The 21,129-nt window shown below is 36.7% G+C and overlaps 1 protein-coding gene across 1 annotated transcript; it reads left to right on the top strand.

Moving 5' to 3' along the window:
• Positions 1-3,463: 3,463 nt before the first annotated feature.
• Positions 3,464-20,753, top strand: Smp_029060 (putative hexaprenyldihydroxybenzoate methyltransferase). Its single transcript, XM_018798985.1, has 5 exons — positions 3,464-3,636; positions 6,273-6,433; positions 8,557-8,817; positions 14,675-14,834; positions 20,254-20,753. The coding sequence occupies exons 1-5, from the start codon at positions 3,477-3,479 to the stop codon at positions 20,370-20,372; spliced, it is 861 nt and encodes a 286-aa protein (XP_018650820.1). The 5' UTR covers positions 3,464-3,476; the 3' UTR covers positions 20,373-20,753.
• Positions 20,754-21,129: the final 376 nt, after the last annotated feature.

Raw genomic sequence — 21,129 nt, 5'->3', positions numbered from 1 at the left:
GGATAACGCGATGGCGTTTGAAGCGAGGGTACTGGGTTCGAGTCCCAGATTGAACATCAACTCTGAGATGCGGGTACATCCAGCTGACGAGTCCCAAGTAGGACGAAACGCGCGTCCTGGATTGCACTGCTAGCTACTATCCATCTCTGCTTACCATGCTTGTGAATTAAGGCTATATCGAGGTAATACGCACAGTATGCACATATGCCAATTAGAGACTGACCAGTTGCAATCCTAACACGTCGATGGGAAGATTCAAACAAACAACACTAAATGAATTTAAAAGTTACTTTGTTTACCCAATAATACCATTTAATTTTCATTATCCTTATTGTAGTTAACCAAAAGGATTGGCTATCTGTTTTATTGAAGCTTTTGGTTGTACGTAGTCAACAACTAACATCCAGAATATCTAGTGGTATAAAACATACTTCATTTCGTCTGCAAAGTCAACCTAGACCTAAACCTATTTTTATATTTTTGATCTATTTCTTTTTTGTGCATCTAATGCTACTACATTGTTGGTTATTGTAAGTATCTTTGTATTTTCTTCGTCACTCCCTCTCTTACTCTTTATTCTCTATTTCGCTGTACAATATTTCGCTCCATATATTATTTCTAGTTATCATCTCTCTGACTATTTAATGTGAATTCTTTTTTTGTCAAGAGCCATTGTGATATGTTTGCACTTTTCTATTACAAACTTCGAAACTCTGTCCATTCTATCAATTGTACACATCATTTCTTGACCATTTTTTTTTAAATCCTCGCTGTGAAATCTTGTTTATATTTCTATTCTTCATGATTCAATGTTGCTATTTTGTTTTTCTGCAAACCTGTGTTAATTTTCTTTTTTATAACAAATGAATTTATCAATAAAATAACATACATACTTGTAGTTTGTCTTTTAACTTCCTTTCCTGAGGAATTTGTGTATGCATATTATTTATAAGACATGTGTCTATTGAACTTGTTATGCGTTCATTTTGCATAAGATTAATATTTTTTATAAATGGGTTTAAACACCAAATCATTTGCGATGAATAAAGTTATTAAAATGGCATGTCACTCCAGTTGATGTTACCGTAGTCCTCATAATATTTTATACCAAGCGATCTGAAAATATCAATAATTACTGGTTTCTAATTGTTTGCAGAATGAACGATTAGAGATCAAGCTTGAGAAGTTGATTAATTAATCCTCTTGTGAATACAGTTTCGTCATATCTTCGTAAATTGCTATAATACATAAAATGTGTTGTGTTATACCTTATAATCAAGGAGTTATAATTTATATTATTTGTATAAACCAATGCATAATTTAGAAAAATACTCATCTAATTAGATATTATCATTGTAGTTTAGTGGCTTGGGGTAAGATCACTGAAAAGCGATCAATTCCATGTTTGTCTAGTCCTTTAAGTGTTGATCAAGTTGAATTGTAGCCACTAATTTAGGTGAGCCAACACCGCATGCACTGTGTTGAGATGTTAATTAGTGGTTGGAGGTAGTCAGCAAGAAACTCTAACCATCGAACATCTTTGGACTTTGAATCATACTGCTACAGAATCTTAACAATCCTATTAGATAGTTTACCCTGTTTATAAACAAATATGCTTGAATAATTTAAGTATTTTCATCTAAAACTCTAAGAGTACATGTAATAAGTCGTATTTTTGCTGTTTACTAATCCTTCGTAATAAATAACTATGCATTATATTCTTGAAACAAAATATTGTGGGAACTATTATATTTCCTGTCTACTTATGTTATTGAGTCGTATCAGTTCAGTATAATCATATCAATTCACTCAATCTTTTGAACTTCACTACATCCTGAATATGTTATAAATGTTTTCGAATTCTTCCTGTTAATTACAGTTTTATAAGGCTCATCACTATGCAGTAGGCTCGTAACACATTATCTAATCTATCGGGATGTTCGAAACTAACCATGTAGATCAGACATATATTTTCCTTGCACCCAAATAGAACTATTGTTCTCTGTGAATATAAAGTTCTAATGTATTCTCCTTCAAACTGAAAACATTAAGTAATGTCTTAAGTGTATGATTCGCATGTATAGATTTAGATTTGCTTACGTCTTTACCTAGTAAAATTCAGGTTAAGTGTCTACTTCATCAACTTAATGTGCAGTGATACGATGAAAAATATATCACAATGCATTTAGATTTCTTTTGGAAACGCGAACAAGTGCAAATTACCAGAAATCATAAAAAAAACAATCTGATCCATCGAAATAATATGATGAGATTCTTTCTACTTATTGACAAATTACATTCTAAAAATCTATGTAACAGCTTGAATAATAATATTTAAGTATATCGAATATGTTTTTTGAGTAGAAAAGTTAGTGATCTGTAGTTGATCACATCCAATTAGACCTAAATTACTTAGGAATTTGGTCATCTAACTGTACTGCACATGGTTTGGCTTGGTTAAACAGATTACTTATCAATCTGCGATGACTGTAACTACGGTAGCAGCACTCACTAAATCTGTTGTAAATTTCTTGCATATTTTCCAACAGAATTTATTGTGGAGCGAAAAATTGTAAATTGCATAACCGGACTTTCTGTGTGATTCTCTGAGACTTAAAATATCTATCATCGATAAGTCTCAATCTGTAGACGCTTGGATTAAATGCTTCATGTTGTTAGTTCTCAATCATTCCAATCCAGTACTTTCTCAGCTTTGTAACTATTATGAGAATTCTAAACGTTTATTCGAATTATATAGTCTACCTTCCATCTTGATTTTCTCAATTCTTCCTCAGATATTCTCGAAGTATTTATCTCTTCCCTTAAGCTTACTTTGCTTTCAATCGACTCTGACAGTTTTGTTTTTATTGCGAAAAAGTGATTAGGAATTTAGTGAGTTCAGTTTTATGTTTCATTACTTCCTTATGCTGATATCCATGCATTTTCTGGTCAACTGATCCCAACTTATTCTCAAAATACATCGCATCAATCCGTGACTTCTAGGCTGATGTAAGTAATTGTAGGATTCTTCATGTGATCCTGTGATGTTCACCAAATCAAGTGGGAATCCATTTTTCTAGCCGACAATCTAGAGTACTTTAGTTTGAATGTTTATTTGTTGTAAAAATAATGTTTAATGAGTAGTTTTCATGTATATCGATATTCTATATCAAGGCACATTTGTGATCTCTGAAAAATTCTCACTTTTGTAGGAAATTGAACCTTGCTCCTTTAATATTACAATCAGAGGGATCGGTAATGTAATCAGTTATTCAGTTCATGATTAGTAACTTAAGGTAATCAAGTAGTGGTTGTCAAACGTGGGGATTATAAATCTTACCCATCTATGAACATCCTTTCACTGAAATAGAAGATTCTATATTTCGATTTGTGTTTTCATCTGACTAGTCCCTAATGCTATTGTTTATGTTCTTCTTGATGGGTCTTTTATATTTTCCCAATAGAACTAAGAAACTATGGCACGTCATTACTTGTTCCCTGCTGTAAAATTACTCAAGAAGAAATGTCTTCCATCCCTCAGTGGAATGAAAAGTCAGAATTTTTCCAGTATGCTAATCGACGCAACAGAAGACGCTAACTTCAAACGTTTCGCCCAGCATTGGTGGGACTATGATGGTGAGTGCTGTATAATTTCTCACTGTTTGTCTCCATACTGCTTTTTGTTTACTTGTACATGTTTGAATATTACGTGGAATTTAAGTCACAAGGCTCAATAGGTGATCCTAAAAGTGTTCTTGATCCTGTTTACTGTTGTGTATATTTTTAGAAAGTTATATATTCATTTTATGCTACTTTGCAAATCAGTATTGTTGTCCACTGTTTATGTGGAACACTTACTTAATGGCTAAAGCATTCAACCTCATCAAGAAGTAAGCTCCATGTTCTGATCTCAAACCACTTTGGTTTTACTGGTCATGTAGTATCACTGACGCTCTTTCAAACGTTAAATCTCAAAGTCGAATACTTTAACATCTTGGTAAATAAGGTATATGTTATTCACATATGATGATGTATGTTTTGTGTTTATATTGTGACTCAGTAACTAACATATTTGACGAAATAATAGCCAAACACAAACTTTTTCATAATTTATGAATATATAAACAATCTGGGGAGTGAATTACAGTAAACATGTAGCGTCATAGATTTTATCAACTCAAATATCAGTGAAATACCTATTATTTGCTTACAGCAAACATGGTAGATTTATAAACCTTTTTATTAGCTTTAAGTAATTACTCAATTATATATTCTTCATGAACTGTTGGATTGCGTGTTCCGTCTTTCGCAATTGTTTTCTGCCTTTGAGATCGGTAAATGATATGTGTTTCTGAGAAGGTTCTTTTGATTTTAATGGCGAATTCGTAAATTACTTCAAATTCTCTCTTAAATGTGTTAGTTTACTTGAAGATATTTTCATAAGTTTCTCTCTTCAGTCCATAATATTTCAAGTTAGCTTAACTTTGGCGACATGCCTGAATATCTGGGCTACCTGTTCCTGATATCAACACATCTCGACAAGCTACCTGTCTTTTGCGCGTTTATGAAAAGTTTGCGATCTTTCTCTGTACAACTTACAAAAAAGTACAATCAGAGACATTGTAGTGGATGTCAATATCCATTGAAAGGAGTGATCGTTGTTCAAATGTCGATTCCTGAACTGCTAACATCTAACTGGTGATCACTCAATATTTATCGTCAGGATAGATGAAGAAATAAGGAAAGGAAACTTGTTGAAATACTTTGTGCTGAGTATTCTATATTTTACCAAAAAAAATATAATATTGAATAAAGCCATTAATGATAATAATAATAATAATAATAATAATAATCTTATTTTCTACCTAGATACAAAAGTTGGGCTGGTCTCTTGTGACTACTCTATTAAATGTACCGTTTGTGTCTTAAGGTCCTAGTTAGGTTAGTATAAGATTAGAGTCAGGTAGACCCTTTTGAAATTACAAAGCTGTACTTTTGATTGTGCCAGAATGTGGCAAAAGTTAGGGACTTTTCACGGATAAGTAATTTCTCCAGAGGTTCTGCCTTTCTATAAATAGGAAGAAAGTAATGGTGTGCACTATAATTGGTTTTATGAGACAAGATGGTACATATCAGGAATTCATAAAATATTGGATACATATGTTTCATTGAAATAGGTCATCCTAATCAGTTTTGTTATGTTTGTACATGTTTTTGCAATCTATTGCTTTTATCTGTCTTCACTGTTGGTTGTTCGAATAGTGCAATAACTAACTAACCAAGTAGGCTTTTGGCTTTGAACCACACAGTGTGCTTGTGATACTGTTTGTCTGTCCTCACCGAAGTATGTGAAACAGGATTTAAATCTGTTACCTGCTAGTTGAAAGTTGAGTGCTTTATCGATTACGTCATCTCCAGAGCTTTAGTAAATCACAATCCTTGTTCTCATAATACTACGCATTATTTTATTATTTATGTATTCAAGCACAAACATTGGTACAAGGAGGCACCAAATATATATGCCCCACACTTCTCTATTCGATTTTTGTGAGGGCTAGAATACTGCACGGTCGCAGAAACCGAAGCAGGTGGTTTTCTTAGTAGGCTACTCTCCTAGGCATTAACATAGAGGTCTAATCTATAATGCAGTGGAGCAACGTTAGGAGATGCAGTTACATGATAGCCAGTGACTAAAAATAGGTTTATACACCATTTGCTCCCTCAGGATCTTGGAGCGCATATACACATCCGGGTTTTCCATCTCACCTAGATGTATCCTCTATATCCACCAACCCGGGTAAAGCGCCGGACATTCGCTTTTCATCCCCTGAATTTCGTAAACAACACCCTCGCCTCGAGAAAGCAGTGAATTGGACTTCTCTGAGAGTGTTTGTATACGCGTGGCCATATGAAATCATTTCGAGAGAGGGCTGACTCTCGCCACCCTCGGCCGTACCAGGGCGTTTGGGGGCCTATTACTACTTATATAATCACTGTTGGATTTTAGTTGTAGGGAATAGCATGCACTCTTTAGTACAAAGAGTACAGTGTACTAATTCCTTTTATTAGTTATACATCGTGTCTAGTTATTTAATTAATAAAATAATTGCATGTCTTTACATATTATCTCATTTGTTGATAGATTGTATTCATCTTGGTTTCACTGTTCATTTACTTATATCTAGTATCGTATAAATATGTGATAGTTACATATGATTGTAGTAAACAGATAAAACTACTTTCTACTTATACCATATATTTTATTTTCAAAGGAGATTTACAGCCATTACATACTATGAATCGTTTACGTGTACCATTTATTCAAAATGGTCTTTGTCCTATAACTTTATTATCTACAATGGATTCAGTCTATTTACCTTTGAAAGGTAAAAAGATTTTAGATGTTGGTTGTGGTGGAGGTATCCTAGCGGAAGTGAGTTATTTCTTTTCATGTTTGTATCTATTTATCGATCGTTAATGTATCTGCATAAATTGCATTTATAAAAATGTTTTATATGTATTCAAAGTTTTCACTTTATGAAATATCTAGTCATTCACGTTTTTCTTGCACTATTTAGAAGTGTCCATTTAGTCATTCTTGTGATACTAGAATCAATAAACTGTTGATTATCAACGTAGGTTGATCAACGTGTTCTCATAATAATAATGATTACTTTCTCTGAACCTCGTCAGTCTGTGTTTAGTTTTATTAAGGTTTCACGATGAATTGTAAGTTGACTAAAAGTGGTTATCTTTGAAGCTATCAATTCTGATTCTCTGCCAGCTGAAAGTCATCATCAGGACAATTTTGTAATATCTAGGGATCTAATATGTTCTCTGTCACTTAATGTCACATTCTGAAACGTTACTACTAAGCTATTCAGGTCGTGAATGGCTTCTTAGAGAGCTGAAGTATTTATACCGACTGATCGTTTAGTCACAGTTAATGTCAAGTTATCTAATCTTTAAAGTTGATAAAGTCCCATCGGTCTAAAGATAAAATTAAAGATGTTTTGAGTGGTCAGATCAGAAACTGACATTGGTTCATGTCATTCACTATAGTTCACAGATTTGTACACAAGTGTAAATTCTATCAGGATATAATTTAAACTGATTATTAGAAAGGATCGAGAAATTAATGCAAATTCTATAGTATTAGTCGACACGGTTAATTATTCTCCTTTTGTAGAGTTCCCTTCTGTAAATTGAGTGGTTGTTTTTACAATAGCTTTTAACTAATATCGTTTTAAACGTATATATTTTGCATCTTTCTTCATCTACCAATACATTTGCAAAATTCATTTGTTTTGTTTAAGTTATAATTTCACTGTCACACTTTAAATTCTGGTAACTAAAACGGTTATATCATCATATCAGGCTTCTCCTTTGTTCTGTCTTTTTATTTATCCAATAATTGGAAAAAATCAACTTTTAGTGACCAAAATTAGAGAATGAATGGGATCGTATCATGTATTAGGTTACGTATTTCATTGGTATCTGTCTTCAATCAATGATTCATATCATTTAAGAAAACAAAGCTTTTTGGGTTAAAACACATTGTGTAAGTTAAACTGATTACCAATATCATCTTGATAGTTTATTGTCATCTTCAAAGCAGTTATACAATGTAACTTAACTCTTCAAATAACACATTAATTTCCAAGTTGACAAAATAATCATCTAAATAATCTATTTATTTTTATGGTTATATTGTGAACGTTTGCTGACTAGTTATGAATTCAGCTTTTAAACTGTTAAAGGACAAAACATACATCAAACATTTCAAAAGCCTCATGTAGAGTGCTAAAAGGATTTCATTTTCATAAAAATGTTTACTATACTTACTCTAGGCAAATTATTTTTGTTAATATAACGATGATGTCCACTAGTCTAAGTGACTCGAAACTGTTTGCACTTTGCTTATATACTAGGCGGTTCGAGGTAGCCTTCAGGAGACCTTGGATCATTCATCTCATAGGCGTACCAACAATCTTAATAAAACTGATTCTCCCCCATTGGATTCGGACATACGTTGCTCTGTTACACAATATTAGACGTTACAACTGGGTTTTTCTGACTGTGAATTACCTCCTGCATCACTGCGATATTTACAATTGATTCAAAACGTTTTAGTGGATTCCAGGTACGCCTTTCTGGAGAGTGCCGAATGGGACGAAACTTCAGCCCAAGGTTTCCTGTCGACCGCTTCCGATCACTTAGCATCAAGAACGATCATCATAGCATGCATTTATTAAGTTGCCATACGAATAATTATAATGCAGTTGATTTGTCTACATTTTATCCAGTTACCCATATTTTTTAGCTTCCAAGAGTCCAGTCACTATTGGTCTATTATGCAATTATTCGATATTTTATCTAGTTATTTACTTAGAAGTTAAGTCAGTTGGATAATATTTCTTTCTGTCGAAAAAACTCATCACTTTTTAAGGATGTTTCATAGAAGTAGGTTTAGTTTCTTGAATCGCCTAATTCTTCATTTAATATTTCTTTTAATACTTCTTTCATAATGTTAACCTTGAAATAATTCCGTACTAGGCACTATCTATGTTGGGAGCAGAAGTTTTGGGCATAGACCTAATAGAAGAAGGTATAAAAATCGCACAAGAACATGTTGAAGCTACATCTTATCGCTGGGCTGATCATCCAGATTTATATAAACCTACATATAAACTTACTAGTATACAATCAATTACTCAAGAATATCCATGTCAATTCGATGCAGTTGTTGCGTCTGAAGTATTCGAACACGTTACTGATTGGGAGGATATGTTGAACAATTTAAAACAGTGCTTGAAAGTAAGAAACATTTCATAGGTATTATTCTTTAAGATTTATATAATAGATATTAGTTCTTTAATTCCTGTTATTCATCAAGTTCATATTAACCAGGCAACATTCACGGATAAATTTCTTCACAAACAGCATTAATAGTGTGACGCAATGTTGAAAAAATAAAGTTTCGAATTTGCATACATGATAATAGATGATACCAATGTCAAGGTTGAACGTGATAGTTTCAAATAAAATGAACATAAGGTTGTTATGTCTCGTAGGTTGAACGCTTTATTCGGATCCTAGCTATTCCGATAACCCCAGGACTAGCACTACTCAGCGACTTGAAGACCAGACAGAAGACACGAGTAACGGAGAAGATGCTTTATTGCAAGGTTCATCTTTGTACAGAAAATCGTAGGTATTTATAGATGTTTGCTTAAGTTAAATCAACATCCTAATTCAGTCAATCCACTTAACGACATAAATTGCTACTGACCAATGATAGCGTGCCACGTTGGAACTCCAGAATGTTCTGTCGTGCTCTGATTGGTTGGAGCTCTTTTTGAGCCTCTGGAGGCTCTGTTGGAGTTCTCTGGAGGCCGACCTAACAAAGGTAAAAAGTAAATAACAAATATACTTTTGTGATATCCCAGTTAGTAGAAAATTGCATTACGCCTGTTACTCACAATGAAGCATAGGCCATCAACCAGCATTCTCCAACCCACTCTGTCCTGGGCCTTCTTTTCTAGTTCTATCCAACTTTTGTTCATTCTTCTCATGTCTGTCTCCATTGCTCAGAGTAATGTGTTCTTTGGTCTTCCTCTCCTCTTTTTACCTTCAAGATTCCATGTGAGGGGTTGTCTTGTTACGCAGTTGGGTGATTTCCTCAATGTGTGTCCTATCCACTTCCAACGCTTCTTCCTGGTTTCTTCCTCCGTTGAAATCTGGTTTGTTCTCTCCCACAGTAAGTTGTGTTGATAGTGTCTGGCCAACGGATCCAATGTATCTTGCGTAGACAACTGTTGATAAACACCTGTATCTTCTGGATGATGGCTTTCGTAGTTCTTCACGTCTCCGCCCCATACGGTAGTACTGTCTTGACATTTGTATTGAAAATTCTAACTTTGGTGTTGGTTAACAGATAGTTGTTTTGAGTTCCAGATGTTCTTCAATTGTAGATATGCTGCTTTTGCTTTACCGATCCGCGCCTTCACATCTGCATCAGATACATCGTGTTCATCAATGATGCTGCCCAGATATGTAAAGGTTTTCACATCCATCAAAGCTTCTTCGTCAAATGTAATTCGATTGGTGCATGCCGTATTGTATCGGAGTCTTGCTTTTCCCTTTGTTTATATTGAGACCTACTGCTGCTGAGGCTGCTGCTACACTGGTCGTTTTCTCCTGCATTTGTTGTTGCGTGTGAGATAGAAGAGCCAGGTCATCTGCGAAGTCTAGATCGTCCAGCTGCATCTTAGCTGTCCATTGTATCCCGTGCCTCCCTCCAGATGTTGTCATTTACATGATCCAGTCGCCTTGGCGTTTTCTGCTCTTGTTCAGCTGGTATTGATTGCTGCCTTCTTATTCCTCCTTTCTTCAATCTTATCCAGTGTATCAACAGTTATCCATTCCTTGTGGTGGTGCTTCTTGTGGCCCAGAACCTCATGACATATTGAAGTGATTGCCTCGTTTATCCCTTTCCAGTTGCTCTCCATAGTAGTTCCCTCTCCATTTAGTAGGTCATGAAAGGTCTGGAACCTATTGTAGAGGGCTATCTTGAATTTGTTGAGTTTATCAGCATCCCGAAGAAAAGCCATATCAAACTTTTGTGATTTTGTCCGCCCCGTCTCCCTGTGCTTCTTAAGTTTTAATTTGATCTTGGCGACCAGCAAGGGATGTTCTCATGCCATATCAGCTCCTCTCCTGGTTCTCGCGTCCCCCATCGTCCTCCTAAACTTATTGTCGATGCAGATATAGTCGATTTGGTTCCGTGTAGTGTGATCCGGTGAAGTTCATGTGGTTTTGTGAATGCGTTTATGTAGAAATATAGTGCCGCCTATGACCAGTTTATTGAAGGCACATAGGTTTGCAAATCTCTCACCATTTTCGTTCCTTTTTCCCAGTCCAAGTCTTCTCATGAAGTCTTCGTATCGAGTGTTGTCCATTCCAACCTTGGCATTTAAATCTCCTATTACAATGGTCAGGTTTTTTGTTGGGCACTTCTCGACGATTGATTGCAACCTATCGTAGAATTGATCTTTAACGTCTTCATCGTAGTCGTTGGTAGGCGCATAGCATTGGATGATGTTCATTGTAATGCCCTTTTTCCTTGTTTTGAAGGAGGCTTTGATGATCCTTGGTCCATGAGATTCCCATTCTTTAAGTGCCTTTTGTGATTGTTTGGAAAACATCGATGCAACGCCATGTGTATGTGGGGCATTTTCTTCTTTATGGACGGAGTATGACAGAAACTCCTGAAGCTATTCGTTGTTGTCCAACCTGCGTCCAATGTGTTTCACTGATCCAAAGCACCTCCAGGTTGTATTTCCTCATTTCCACAGCAATTTAGAAGACTCTCCCGGTCTCCCACATTGTCCGGACGTAACATGTACCTATAAAAGTTGTTGCTCTGGTTGCTAGAAGGGGCATCGGCCTTGTGACTTCGAAGAATCTTCGCTTTCATCATGAGGCGTCACAATTCTTCCTTCAACTCCCAGGGCAGAGTTTGAATGGTTTGAATTATTTTTCCTGGTTAGCGTTTTTTAGCGAGTTGATTTTCTACGGGATGGGGTCCCTAAGCTCATGCCCAACCTTCCTCCTTTATCCGTGCTTGGAACTGGTAGTAGCCCCCGGAGGAGCTACAGGTGGAATTTCCGACGTTTCGTAACTTAACGTATGTCTTGATCGGGTATTTGTATACTTCTAAAGAAGTGACTTACATTAAGTCATAAAACATCAGAAATACATTTTTCTACTCATTGAGATATCACAAAAATATATTTATAACTAATAGATTTTGCGTTTTGATACAATAACACTATTCGATAACTTCGATTGTAGCTAGCTTCCCCGTGGTGGTCAAGTTTACTTATCCTAATGACTCGGTCGAGCTATATTTGGGTGAAATAGTTGTTCCTACCATCCCAGGGAGGCCGGTTCGGGGACGTTAAAACTAGAAGCAGAAAACTTAAGGTCCGAGGACAAAGTCGTGCTGCTGATTGTACTGAATTGTGGCGTCAGTAGTGTGTTTCCCTCAGAAGTCAGTATCTGCAGCGACTCTACCTTCTCACAACGAAAGAAATAGTCGACCTCGAAAATTTCACACCTCGCTTGCATACAAATTCTGGTTACGATTACCTCAAATATAATAGAGATTTGCTCGTATTATTTAGCTTTATGGTTGAAAATCTACAAAGGCATATGGCCAAAAGCCGATTAACTTCATGTCAATCAATGTAATACTTTCTCCAATGAAAGATTGCCGTCAATGTAACTGAACTTAAAAATACATGACTCTATATTTTCATACTCTCTTTTCTTTTTTTCATGTCTAAATATACTGATTATATCTGTCAAAAACTTTCCATAATAAACAGTTATATTAAGAACGGAAATACCGAATTGGTAAACCGAAGTTTGTACTGATAAATGTATAAATGATTTTTTTATAGTTTCAATGGGTATTGACGAAGTTACACGACCTTTGAGTGTTGTTAGAGGTATAAGGGCGGTTATTACTTTCCGGTTGCCCACACCGTGGAAAGTTTTTTCTCGAGGTACCTGAAAATGAGATTGGATTAGAGTTGGTCTTAGTGACCTGTGAGTGTGACCTCAATCCTCAGGGGATAACTTCTTGAGGCCGGTCATACATGACATTTTTGAGCAATTTTCGTGTCAGTTCCGTACTTGTTGGGACCTTACCGCCTCAAACGGAAATCGGTAGAATAGGGCGAGTTGTGCATCTTTAGGGTCGACCTTTTCTATCTCCACCCTTCCTTGTGGGAAGGCAGCATCGCTGTTATGCTGGTTGTCTGGAGGAAACACCTTACTGCCGTTACATCTCTGTGCAGTGAGCAGTACAACTTCGCCTTCGGACCTTCAGTTTGCTGCTTTTAGTTTTACCGCTCTTCAACCGACCTGATTGGACTGGTAGGACCTTGAGGAATGATTGTTCTTGTTATATCGATTGAGTACGTGCGCGCCCCGTTTATATACATGACGTGATAATCCCCGCCGATTGCAGAGTAGTGTTTTATCGATCAGATCAATAGTACACAAAGTCGTATGAACAGTCTTGATTACTTATCAGTCCTGCTTTCTGTCTAGCTCAGTCATTTAAGTCTGGAACACCAATAACAGCCTCTGCAATATAAATCATTATTCTCAAACATACTGGGTTTGTATATCAATCAAACTGACCACATCGTACCATAAAATAGAAAATAACATTTGTACAAGATTTGGCCAAATGTGGCTGTGAGTGTGGGGAACAGTAATTAATGGACTAGGAATAACTCAAGAACGGTAAATCGTATAATAATAGTCTATAGTTCAAAATGAAGCTTATAATAAGAGGGACACGAACATGAATAGTTTAGTTACTTAACAATTATATAATAGGAAATATACATATCATATTGGTCCATAAATAGTTCTCAAAGTTACCATTCATAAATCTCCACGGGATATAACAGTTCTAGCCAGTATAGCTCAATTGGTTCATCACGATAGGCAACCTCGACCACCACGTCAAGGTAGCAACAACTGTTGGGTTATACGACCTAACTATTTTGAAATATACTTCAGTTATAATACTTGTTGTAATGAAAATAAATGTATTAAAACATGTTGATTAGTCTCACATGAACTTACAATTTTGTAGTTTATTCATTCAACTAACATTCATTTGCTATTGATGTTTGGCTACAGACTGGCATAGGACTCCAACAACTTGTTTAACACTTACATTTCACGTATATTTCGTCCTTGAATCCATTAAACTGGACACGATCGATGTAGAGTTTGTCACTTGTTATATCTGTGAATATGCTTAACTGACTTGTCCCTAATACTAAAACCCTCAAATCTGATGATGTGCAGTGAACATAGAAAGGCTAGCAATATAGATATATTTAACACCAGAAACAAATCGAAATAATTTTTGAATACACCACTTTTATGATTTATTAACAGTCAGATTTGTGTAATTTGGAACTGAGTAGTATTTAATATCAATTAATCACTAACTCACTATGTGACCAATTCTTTACATCACAATACAATTAAGGGTCTATGACTAACAGGTTTAATCAATTGATTAAGTCATATAATTACCGTTATCAAGATGTGACTGTATGTCATGGACAGTTTGGAAAAAAAATAACTTTATGTGTCACTCCTACCCCCATCGATCTATTCATTACTCACCATATCAGATTGTATTTTAACTTCCACTGTAGTGAATAAGAACACCAGTTGGGGACAATCGAATGTATTTAAGCACAAATTACAAACTATCTTACTATGATCTGATAACCATACAGCAAACAGGCAATTTGCAAAATAACAATCGATTGTCTCAATCTTCACTGTTCCTTCTGTAAATATCAATCTATCTTCTCTAATTTCATTGTTTATGTATTTTCCTACCAATTGCGCTTTATTTCAGTTCTTTCCTTATCGGTCTTCTGCCAAAACTATTCTATGTCTGACCATCACCATATACTACTTAAGAGGATATAAGTGGACCACACCACTACTAAACTGTCAATAAATATTGGTCTCTGTACACTTTCTAATTATTTTGTTGAGTTTTTCGTTCTTTTCCAATTAAATTCTGTTATTTAATTGATGTTATCCATAATCTCTTCTTTCTCAGTTAGACGGAATGTTATTCGTAACCACAATAAATCATACTGCCGCTTCATTACTACTAGGAATTGGTGTAGCTGAATATGTAGCTCGTATTGTTCCACGTGGTACTCATAATTGGAATAAATTCATTGAACCTAGTCGGCTACAGATTGCTTGCATCAAGCGTAAGTTCTAATAGTAGATTTTATTTTATTACACTTTAATTGTTTTGCTTTTAGTTATTTGACTGTCCTTATTTTCATGATACGGAATAATAATCATTATAATCACAATATTTATAAGTTTAAAATTAACCATCATGGTAATAACCACTTTAGGTCGAAGATAATTTAGTTTTTTCGGTAGTCAAACACTAATGTATATTAGTATAAGAGTTTGTGGATATCGGACACAGAACCTTCGGTCTAACACATGAATTTTTAACCTCTAGACCACTAAGCCATTATTCCACGGTGTTGATGTCATTGTGGGCGACCTGCTTGAGTATCTGGGCTACCTGTTTCTGCCATCTAAATATTTCAACAAGTCTGTTTTTTTAATTTGTTTTTACACCTCATGTCCATTGATCGCATAACCTATACAGGCGCATTCATGAAAATCTAGCGTCCTTTCGTTACAAAAATATGCATTAAAAAGAATGGACATTAATCAAATATCGATTTCCGAGCTGCTAAACTCTAATTGCCGATCACTAATTAACAAGGTGGACTATTTCCAATTCCTACTAAGTCAAAACATGTATCGTAATTTTGGTGTCATCACAATTCAAGAATCTTGGTTAACTGATTTACAGGACGATTGCTTTGTATCACTACATGATTTCAATATCTATCGTCAGGATCGATCAAGCAATAAAAAGAGATGTGGCGGCAGTGTAGCTACGTTTGTAAACGTGAACTGGTGTCGATCTACTTTTGCTTGTTTCAAGTTTTCAAATGACTTTATCGACTGTCTAACTTGAAGATGCCGTCCAAAACACCTGAATAAATACAAATACGTTTGTGTTACCGACATTTATATGACTCCAGACTGCAAATCATCTGTTTTCGCTGATAAATTTACTGACTTCGCTGTTACTGCCTTCAGTGGTTCACTTTCAATTGTATGCGGTGATTTCAGTTCATTTGACTGTAGCTTCTTTACATCACTAAGTCACCAAAATGTAGTAGATTTTTCTATTCGTTTGGATGCTCATTTAGACTTCGTTTTCATTAATGATATGGGTATGTATGTGACTCGTGAACATGCTCCATCCTCTAGCTCGGATCATTGTATAATTCGTGTTCTACATAAAGTATATGGAAAACATGGAAAGAGTACACCCTTACACCATACCAAAAACGCCATATACAGGAACTACTCGGAAGAAAATATACAAAATCTGAGAAATATGTTTCGTACGACTAACTGATAGTTATTTACAGATGACTCACTGGGAAACACCACTGATGTTATCACCTGTTATCTTGAAATTCTGTTTTGATATTTGCTGTCCTACTGAAACCATTTTTTTAAGTTTTGATCGGCTTACATCTCCTTAACTAAAACCACTACGGAAGGTAAAAGAAAGAATGTACAAGAAGAAAAACACTTGAAGTTCACAAGCTAAATGGTCTAATAAACCTAGAGATTAGACGTCTCGACTCCGTGTTTACTCAAAAACTCTCCAAGTATGTGGGAACTCTTTAAAGAACTTACAGGGGACAGACAAATTAGAAGCGATAACCAGCTGAATATTTGTAACTTAAATAAGTCCTTTGTACATCAGTCATCTGATGTCATACTCTCTATGTCCACAGGTTTGAAGAATAATTGTGTTCCTAGTTTCACTGAAAAAGATGTCCGAAAATGTCTCCAGTCACTTAATTCATCTCAATGTTTAGGACCTGATGGTATCCCAAACCTTTTAAAAACATGTGCCGACGTTCTATGTTATCCATTCACGAATATTTTTAACAGATCCTTCTCAACTAATCTCATACCGAAAATGTGGAGAAAGATAAAGATAATCCCTATACCTAAAAAAGTGTCTGGTGATAAAAATATGAAATTTAGACCTCTAGCAATAACTTCACCTTCCCTCAAAATAATGGAAAAATCGTTGATACAACCACTTCAACCTGCAATTAAAGAGCACAGTGATCCTTATCAGTTTGCTTACAAATGCAAAAGAAGCACATTAGATGCCGTTGCTGTTCTGCATCACAATATAGTGTTCGGCTTGGAAAAGGGTAGGAAGTATGTTCGATGCGGTTTTCTGGACTACACTTCTGCTTTTGATTCTATCCCAAGGCACCTCTTACTTAACAAGTTGATCAGCATCAATACTGATGGCTAGATAACCAATTGGCTATGTTCCTACCTTTCTGGAATAGAACAGTACACTGTGTCATATATGCCCCTATCCTTATTACTTATTATTATTATTGATCCATTGATCCATTGAACAGATAATGGCGACCGTCTGTTGCAGCTATGCTCAGATAACCACCTATTTCTTGCAAATACTAACTTTAAGCATAAGGAAAAACATCTTTTGACATGGCGACCCCCGAATTCGTCCCAACGTTGGACCCAATTAGATCACATCGCTATCAGCCACCGATGGAGGGGCTCGATAGAAGACTGTCGCTCATTCTGGAGCACATGTTTAGATTCAGATCATGCTCTAGTGCGAGCACGTATCTGTCTGCGTCTTACTGGAAGTAGGAAAGACACTGCAGGGAAGCCTCTAAGGGTTCTACTTAATGATAGGCAAGCTAAGAATATATTTGAGGAACAACTAGAAAAACAGTTAGGCAGCCATGTAAGTTGTGTCCACCCCGAGGCAGCGTGGAATGACATCCGAAAAGCTGTGGAAACAGCAGTGATATCCGCTAGTAAGGTAAACCATAAGGTTAGGGAGAAACAATGGATCTCGGCAGCATCTACCGCACTGATAGATGCTCGTAAACTCATCCCATCTGGCTCTGAACATAACGAAGAGCGGAGTCAACTTAAGCGCAGGCTTATAAGAAGCCTACGTAATGATCGTGAACAGTGGTGGGTAGCGAAAGCAAGAGAGATGGAAAAGGCAGCGGCAATAGGTAACAGTAGGCAGCTATTCAGACTCGTTAAAGAAACCGGTATTAGGAACCCAAATATCAGTGAAACCATCTCAGATAAAGATGGGCATATTATTCATTCTCAATCCAGGAGATTGGATCGATGGGCAGAACACTTTAGGGATCAGTTCAACTGGCCTTCAGCCACACTTCAATTACCCACGATCCCCAGTCGTCCTGAATGGCAAATTGATGTAAGTCCTCCAACCCTCTGCGAGGTTGAAAAAGCTATAGGAAATCTGAAGCGAGGGAGAGCAGCAGGCCCTGACAGGTTTACTCCTGAGATTTTTAAGGATGGTGGTCCAGTACTAGCAGTGAGATTGACTGAGGTCTTAGGTAGAATCTGGGAACTGGACGTAATTCCATCTGACTGGTCCCAATCACTGATTGTGCCAGTCTATAAGAAAGGACAAAAGACCTCCTGTGATAATCACAGAGGGATCAGTTTGACTAATATAGTGTCTAAAATATTAGCTTCAATAATACTAGGTCGCCTAACCAAAGCTCGTGAAGAGCAGACTAGAGAAAACCAGGCTGGTTTTCGACCTGGACGTGGTTGCATAGACCAGATATTCACCCTACGTCAGGTCCTAGAACATGGACATACATTCAGACGTCCCACAATAGTAGTATTTCTTGACCTTAAGGCGGCATTTGACTCCGTTGATCGTGAGGTTCTATGGCAGTGTTTGTCAGTGAAAGGAGTACCAAAGAAGTACATTAACTTCATAAAGGCTCTCTACTCGAACACAACTGGTCGAGTTAGAGCCTATGGCGAACTGTCATCAGAACTGATTACCTCAAGTGGCGTTCGTCAGGGCTGTCCACTCTCCCCATTCTTGTTTAACTTTGTCATCGACATACTTTTAGAGATAGCACTTTCATCAGCTAAACCTCCAGGAGTTGAACTTTTACCGGGAGGCTCACTTGTTGACTTAGAATACGCCGACGACATAGTTTTACTCGGTGAAGACTCTGACAAAATGCAGAGTCTTCTGACCACTATAAGCAACTATGCAGGCATGTTCGGGATGCGATTCTCTCCCTCGAAGTGCAAAATGTTACTTCAGGATTGGGTTGCAGCGACACCTGAACTAATGATAGGGAGTGAAGTAGTTGAGCGTGTAGACCACTTCACTTATCTTGGGAGTCTCATCAGCCCTTGTGGTCTGGTATGTGACGAAATCTCAGCACGGATACAGAAGGCTCGTCTAGCTTTCGCCAACTTGCGTCATTTATGGCGTAGGCGAGATATCCGTCTAGCAACCAAAGGACGGGTTTACTGTACAGCAGTTCGCTCCGTCCTACTTATGGCAGTGAAACATGGCCAATAAGAGTAGAGGATATTCGTAGGCTACTAGTGTTCGATCATAGGTGTCTTCGAAGCATTGCTCGTATATCCTGGGACCACCGGGTAAGTAATGCAGTTGTTAGGAAACGAGTACTAGGTAGGGATGGCAAATCGATTGATGAAGTAGTGAAACTTCATCAGTTGAGATGGCTGGGACATGTGTTACGTATGCCCAACCACCGACTGCCCCGACGTGCAATGTTTCATGGTGTAGGAGTAGGTTGGAAGAAAGCTAGGGGTGGCCAGACCAAAACGTGGCACAAATCAATGAAGTCACTGACAAGTGGACTGAGCCATGTTGGTAGGTGTAGACTACCTGGTTGGGATTAGCGAGATGATAGCAACCGATGGTTAGAGACCTTGAATGACATGGCTCAAAATCGTTTGCAATGGCGAAGGTGCATCCACTCTTTGTGTTCTACCAAATTCTAATCTTCTGAATTCCTCGTGTCTTTATCTTTTTCTCTTTCCAAATTTATTTCACTGTACTATACTCCTTCAATAATTTCTTCAAACCCTAATCTTTTGGATTTCTGATTATACTCCTACTACTTCTACCACTATGGGATTTGAATCGACAACTGCATCTCTGTGCTAATGTGGTATGGCAACTCGAACTGATGTACGTACGTACGAAGTTCTACGTTGTGACTGACTGACTGACCATTGTTCTTTGTTGTTGGATTGTGTCGGGTTTGGGTGTGATAATATATTGACGTTCTAGTCAGGTTAATCACGTGTTCTTGATCTGAGTTGTGTTGAAGTCCTGTAGAATAGACACTGGGAGGGTCAAGAGTAGATATTCGTCCAAGGTAAATTAACGTCCCACATACGTGTAAAAAGTAAAAGGACTGTTATAACACAATCAATCCACAATCTTGCACAAACTTTCATCCATTACTTGCGGTCGATAACTTTCTCAGCCGACACGGAATAAACTCCACTTGTCACCACTTCTCATTAGAACTCCAGAAGTCAGTCACAAGTGAGCTTAGCATTACATTGGTATAGGAGATTTATGGAGACTGTAGTTTTTCCATAGTTGAAATTACTAGCTGATCTTAGCTGTATATAAACTTTTTAATTCTAACCTTACTTTCCAGTTAATTTTTATATTTACTTCTGTAGGTGGTTTTCAACCGCGTCAACTCAGTGGAATGTTATATAACCCATTAAGTCGTCGATGGTGTTGGAGTAGTAATTTATCACTAAATTATGCATTCAGTGCTATGAAAATCGATGAATAAATGAAATGAAGAACGTTAATTATAAATTCATTTGTTCATTGTCAAATGTTTCTTTTTCGAGCTATTCATTTAGTAAAATCAAAGTGTGATCAATTACCACGAATTAATTGGCACATTATTCTCATTGTTTTCGATAACGTTATATTGATGAACTGATAATTATTGTAAAATCTTATCAACTCATTTGATGATTATCAAAAACTTAGGCATTAAACTTTTTCAACTAAATAATTTACGGTATTAGTTTTTATGTATAATTAACTCTATAACAGTTATGAGAGCTAATGTTGTAGAAAATTAGTGTGTTATTGTACCGTAACTAATTTGCATATTGTATACTGCTTTTTTTATTGACCTTTTACTTTGAACCGAATTTTCGTATGTGTTCACTAAATACAATGTTGTTTATCTTTTATCTTATTTTATTCGTACACAATATTCATTAGTACAAGGTTGCCTCATGATGTGAGTAATTTGCCCCCAAATGCCCTGGTACGGCCAAGAGTGGGAAGAGTCCGCTCTCCCTCTCCAAATGCTCTCAAATGGACACGTGTATATCGCCTCTGCTAGGGAAGTCCTACTCACTCCTCGTGGCGGGGATGTTCTTTACGAAATTGAGAGGACAAAAAGTGAATTTCCGGCGCTTTAACCGGGTTGGTGGACACGGAGGGTCCACCTAGGGGAGTTGGAAAACCCTGATCCCAAACCAATGGTGCACATGGGCTCTAGTATCCTGAGGAAACAAATGGAATATGAA

This window comes from Schistosoma mansoni, chromosome 3 (genome assembly GCF_000237925.1).
Source record: "Schistosoma mansoni strain Puerto Rico chromosome 3, complete genome".
Classification (NCBI taxonomy): domain Eukaryota; kingdom Metazoa; phylum Platyhelminthes; class Trematoda; order Strigeidida; family Schistosomatidae; genus Schistosoma; species Schistosoma mansoni.
The sequence above is the reverse complement of the archived record's forward strand: the minus strand, read 5'-3'. Positions and strand labels throughout refer to the sequence as shown.